Source organism: Eptatretus burgeri, chromosome 10 (genome assembly GCF_056783735.1).
Source record: "Eptatretus burgeri isolate ZD-2024b chromosome 10, Ebu_testis_v1, whole genome shotgun sequence".
Lineage (NCBI taxonomy): Eukaryota > Metazoa > Chordata > Myxini > Myxiniformes > Myxinidae > Eptatretus > Eptatretus burgeri.
The window spans coordinates 10902427-10908933 of NC_140970.1; the positions used below are offsets into that span (position 1 = coordinate 10902427).

Here is a 6507-nt window from a genome sequence, read left to right on the forward strand (position 1 = left end):
CCTCGTCTTCTGTATAAATATACATACAGATATATAAATGTATATAAATATGTATTATATGTATATGTGTGTGTATATATATATATATATATATATATATATATATATATATATATATATATATATATATATATATATACATATATATATATATATATATATATAACATGGCAATAATAAAGAAGTGTTAAGAAAATGCCTCGCGAATTTCATGAAAGTTACAAAAGTTACGACTCAACAGGCATTATTTACATATTTTGCAACCCTCGTACATATTCTATTTATTACTAAAACTCTCATCTTGTATAGATGAATGTATGTTCCCGAAATACAGCCAAAACGGTACATGATAGCGCAAAAAATTTTGTGCCACCTTACTCACCATTCGCCTGCGGTGTGCAGCATCAAGTTCCGTTCAAATCTGGCAACGAAAAAAATTATGAAAAAATCAATTTCCGATTCAATCAAGTACTCTTCGGGAGAATTTGTTCAATGCAAACAGCCTCAGCAGTATAGTTCGCTGGAGCTATCTTCTTTTTTTTTTCTTGGAATGATTTATTTAAAAATCTCAAACATTTTGTAAAGACAAAGAACGATTTATTTTTACGCATAAAATAAACATCGCCATTTTGATCTAATACTTCCGTGTTCATTAATAAATAAAATTGTGTTTAGAAGATTACGCACAATAATTTGTTTGACTTTCTTTTCTCCGTTTTTTTTTTCTTCACTTTGACGTGCAATATCAAGTTTCGATCAAATCGGGCAACGAACAAAATTATTTAAAAATCAATTCCCGATTCAGTCAAGTACTCTTCAGGAGTATTTGATCAATGCAAACAACCTCAGCAGTATAGTTCACTGGAGCTATCTTTTTTTTTTCTTGAAATGATTTTTTTTTTCATCAACCGCTGTCACAACGGGAACCCAACGGGTTCACGGGTCGTCTCGTACTATTTAAAACCTAGGCCATGCCCACCTTGGCCATGAGTGTTGTATGATTGCATTATCATGCAGTTATTTGCTTTTTGTACCACCTCTACATGGTAATGAATATGATAAGGACTGTCCTCAAGAAGGGTTTGGGGGATCAATGAAGAAAAATATAATTCATAAAAGGAAGGGGAACGAAGGTGAAAGAAAGGATAGGAGTATTGGAAATGAGTGTGAGGATAGGGATAGCAAGTTGAAGAGAGATGTGAATAAGGATAGAATGGAATATATTGTGCAATAGGGGACGGGGGGGGGGGGGGATGAGCCCCAATTGTCATTCTGTATTCAAAACATGTACAATAGCATGCAAAAAGTATTCACCCCCTGCCAATAATGACCAATTTGGATGAATTACAAATTATGCATTAACACTTTTTCCAAAGTAACTTTTTTTTATATACCTGAAAGGATCAAACCAAACACATAGTTTAAGGGGATTACATTTCAGAAATACCTGCAAAAAACATGTACAAATCAAAATTCACTGGTTGTAAAAGTATTCAGCCCGTTAAGTCAGTACTTGGTGGAAGTACCTTTTGCAGCAATTACTGCTATGAGTATTTTTGGGTAGGTTTCTTCCAGCTTTGCACAGTGAGGTGATGAAATCTTTGCCCATTCTTCATGTAAAAAATTGCTCTAGTTCTTCCAACTTTTATGGGGATCGTCGATGGACTGCAATCTTCAAGTCTCGTCATCAATGTTCAATTGGGTTCAAGTCAGTACTTTGACTGGGCCACTCAAGAACATTTATTTTCTTCTTATTCAGCCACTCCAGTGTGGCTTTAGCTTCGTGATTCTGATCATTGTTCTGCGGATATGTGAATCTCCTACCTAGTTTCAGATTCATGGCTGATTCAGGCAGGTTTTCATCAAGGATTCTCCTGTACTTTGCACCATACATTGTACCTTCTATCCTGACAAGCTTGCCAGTCACTACTGATGAAATTTAGCCCCATAACATGATTCTGCCATCACCATGAGTAATAGTAGGGATGGTGTTGACTGGATGATGTGCAGTGTTAGGCTTGCACTAGATGTAACACTTTGAATTAGGCCAAAAACTCAATTTTTGTCTCGTCTGACCACAAAACTTTTCTCCACATGCCTGCAGTATCATTAAGATGCTTTTTCGCAAACTCCATACGGGCTTCTAGATATGTCTTTTTCAGTAATGACTTCTTTATTGCCACCTGTCTATTATGGCCAGCTTTGTGAAGGGAACAGGATATTGTTGATTGATGAACACTGACCCCCATCTCAGACATAGAGCCTTGCAGATCTTTCAAAGTCATTGTTGGATTGATAGTGACATTCCAACCAGTTTCCTCCTTGCTGAGCTTGGATGGATGACCTGATCTGGGTAGAATCTGGGTGGTGTAATATGATTTCCACTTCTTAAGTATGGATATTACTGTACCCAAAGGGGTAATGAGTGACTTTCAAGTCTTATTGTCCTTAAGTTATTCTCCTGAACAGTGCTTCTCCACCACTTTATGTCTGACTTATTTGGAAAGCTCCTTGATTTTCATGTTTGCCTTGTTGGTTGACCGAGTGAGTTGCATCTTAAAACTCCTTAGATAAGTGCAGGAGCCTAATTTTTAGCTTATCTGGAATTAATTCCAGGTAAGTTATTGTCATCATGAACCGTCCGTCCATCCGTCTCCTATTTCAACTTCTCCAGCCAAACCGCTTGGCCGATCCGGCTGAAATTTGGCAGCCACATTCCTTTCCTAACTGGCAACATGGATTGCAATGATTGTTCCGGTTACATGATGTTAAGGAGGTCAAAACGGCCGAATGATAAATTTCTTCAAAAATATTCTTCTCCAGACCCACCAGTCAAAATGCTACCAAGTTTGGATTGAAACATTAGGCCAGGGTAGGGATGTTAAATTGTGGAGGTCATTCCGATCACATAACCAGAAGTGTGTCAAAATGGCAGACTTCATAAATTTTTGGGAAAATCGGGTAAATTCCTTCAAAAATCTTCTCCAGACACACCAGTCAGAATGCCACCAAATTTGGGTTGCAACATTAGGCCAGGGTCTAGATATGCTTCAGGTCCAGTAGTCATATATTTAATTTAAACCACTGATTGCATACTGGTGAAACCTATTACACTTATTTTGTAACCTTCCAAACAAATATAATTTACTCCTGAAGTGATTTAGGGTTAATTAGGTAAAGGGTTTGAATACTTATGCAACTGAGAATCATCTGATTTTCTCTGTCATCGAACTTGTTCACATTTTATTTGCATTTTTTAGCTTTATCACTTTGGATTAATTTGTGAAGTTTCTAGATATTAAGTTTGATTTTAAAGCATCATGAAATAAACTCAGGTGGCATCAAAATATAAAAAAACTTTTGAGGGGGTGAATACTTTTGCAGGCCACTAGAAATGTCCACCGGTTATTATTTGCTGCATTTTGATCTCAACAGGTAATTCCAAGGAACAGATCAGTGGGTGTTGGGGTTGCGGGAGGGGGGGGGGTGGAACATTCGGATGAACTACTTCACCTCCCACCCGCAGCCCCCTTTATCAAACCGTCCCAGATATAAATGGAAAGTTAGTGATGGATCTGACAAATACCAACAAATGATAATGCCTGTGTAATAAATGTAAAAAAATTACAATCATAATATGAGAAACTACTGGTGGTGCCTGTGGTAATATCTTGTCCAAATGTGCTGTCATTTCAGCTCCGGAGTTCTCTGTGAATCCGTACTCGCATGCCCAGTATGCAACATACAATGAAGCATGGAGGTTTTCCAACCCTGGATTACTCGGTTTGTGGTGTCGACAGACTTTTCTCGCACCTTGCTTTGCTGTCGGGAGTGAAAGGGGGACGGGTGGTTTAATGCTTCCAGGTCAAAGAAAAGGGGAGGGGCAGCTTAATTCTTCCAGGACCAAAATATCTTGTCCTTTTGTTGGTTGAAATTCTCTGAATCAAACTCATCTCTCTAGTTCAGAAAGCCTCTATTCTTGGAGGTTGCATATTTAGATTAGTAGGTTTTCCACAAATATCATTTTAAATGTACAGGACATGCAAGTTTGGATCATGTTAAGCACACAAAAAAATCCGTAGCTCTGGAAGAAGCTTCAGCTCTTCAATATGGCCTTTTGGATGTAGTTTAGAGCTCCATCATCATCATCATCATCATCATCATCATCATCATGAAAAAAATTTGCAGATCGACCCTGAACCATATATTGAGGCTATGCTTGAATTATTTTTTGACTTGCAGAGTACCCTCCCTCTGTGCGATCTTGTTCCAAGCATGCAACGCATTCTTCTGACACATACCTTTATTTAGGCGGTGTATAGGCAACTGACAGCTGTGTGTATAAAAAAAAATAATCTAGGTTACGTGCCTGAAGCAAAAACGTACTTACTGCTTAGGATTAAAAACATCTCTGTACAGGTAAATATGGGGACAGGAATAATGTAAATGGTGGTGAGTTGTTATACCCTCCCCCACCTAGAGGTGGCGCTACATGATACACATTTACATCGAGAATTTACGTCTTCCCCCTCCCACACCCGCAAGACCACCGGCTAAAATATAAAAACACCCCTATACATTAAATGGGGCCATGCTGATCTGATGTAGTAAGTATGGATGTAATCTGCCCAGAACTGTAGGAGTAGTGTATCTCACACACACACACACACACACACACACACACACACACACACACACACACACACACACACACACACACACACACACACACACACACACACACACACACACACACAAACATCAGTCCATGAAGCCATAGTAAGGATGTACTGCTACCATTTAATATAGGAGCAAATATTTATGCCTTTGTTTAACACTCCTCTTCACCATTGCAGGTTCTTCATACTACTACAGCACGACTGCCCGTGGAGCCACTCCAGCTGCAGCTGCTTTTGACCGACATTAGAACCAGAAGTGTTTGCCACCTTCCTTGGGACAGACTATCTGTGAGAATTTCCTGCTTCCACAGTGTCATCGTCTCAAAATTCTGGGTATTGGCGATGCAATCACCATCAGAACCTCGCAATCGCCATCTTTTCTCTGCAACAGGAAGATCTTTTTGCAGGGCTGTCTCTCAATGTTTGCCTCGACACCTTCCTCGCATCTCCATCAGATAACATCCATCACTTGGGCTTCAAGCTCAACCAACCCTTATCCATTTATACCTTGAAAATTTTTGTTAGGAAATCAAATTTAGAAGGTACTTTCATTTATTTTTGAGCTTTCTCACACTATCACTGTCCTGGTTTGCTTTTCTGGCAACCCGGCTGATGCGCCGAGGGTGCAGCCTTTCCCAGGCTCAGTGCTGTGACCTTTCCCCAAGCTCGCCCGCTGATCCGTGGCCAGAAAGATCTCGGAGCGACTAACAGGCTGGCAGAAGCAATCAGCGGTGTAAATGTTCCGACTCTGCTGGCATTCCAAATCAGAAACTAGAATAAAATGAGGAAGAAGATTCTCTTAACCACCAAAAGAAAAATAACAATCTCATCACAGATACAATTGACTTCACCAATACTGAATTTTATGAAATATTTTTACTTTTCATTTGTGGAATGGCACTTCCAATTTAGCAGTCCTTCCAATATATGTCAAAAGGGTAGGTTGCATGCAAGGCTTGGCATTTTGAATCCGAAGCCTGACCTGCATTTTTATTAGCTTTTTTTAGCATACAATCGGAGTGAACGTCTGTGAAGGTTTTCCTACACAATTGGACATGCGTTATTACTGAAGAGCAGTCGGAAGTCCCAGGGAGAAGCGCTCAATTCTGATTCAACAAAACTTTAACTTTACAACTGTGCTGCCCAGGTGGAGGTGATTAAGCAACTTGTATGAACTCATCTCGTTGCTTTCTTGCATGAGGTGTCCCACAACTCACGTCATACTCATGCTCCTGCATCCTACCTGGAGGGTGAAGTCATGTGCCCTTTTTTTGAACAGAGGTTTTTATGTCATTTCTGACATCAACCCCCCACCCCACCCTTCTCCATATACAGATGTGAGCATGCCAAGAAAGGTTTTTACCACATAACGATTCTACTTAATCAGATTTCATTCCAGGCGTGAACATTCTACTTACAAAAGACTGGAAACAAAAACTGGCTTTTGCATTAAACACTTTATAACTTGAGCGTTGGTTTCTTAAGCTATTTCCTCGGAGAAGTATAGCCTGCAAAATGTTGACTTTTATACCAAGCTACTGAAAGTGTACAAATGTCCATATTTTTAGAATGTTTGAAGACTACATAAAGATGTGCAATGGACACTATTTTCATGGTGTTCTTGTAACGTGTACATAGCTACAGTGATCATGTGACGTGTGTATATATATCACTGCTTTCATGTACCAGTATGTACATAGCCGTTTTTTAACCTACATACATATATACATATATATATATATGTATATATATATATATGCATATGTATGTATATGTATATGTATGTATATAATATGTGTATATGTATATATATATATATATATATATA

At 38.8% G+C, this 6507-nt stretch overlaps 1 protein-coding gene across 5 annotated transcripts in view; it reads left to right on the forward strand.

The window, feature by feature from the left end:
• LOC147017942 (paired box protein Pax-5-like) overlaps window positions 1-6148 on the forward strand; it is a 201205-nt gene extending 195057 nt beyond the window's left edge. For all 5 annotated transcript variants that reach the window (XM_085897044.1, XM_085897046.1, XM_085897045.1 and 2 more), the window contains exons 9-10: window positions 3697-3783; window positions 4857-6148. In XM_085897044.1, coding sequence (XP_085753170.1) covers window positions 3697-3783; window positions 4857-4927 — 158 coding nt within the window. In that variant the 3' untranslated portion in view covers window positions 4928-6148. The remainder of the gene's footprint in view (window positions 1-3696; window positions 3784-4856) is intronic.
• The last annotated feature ends 359 nt before the right edge of the window (window positions 6149-6507 follow it).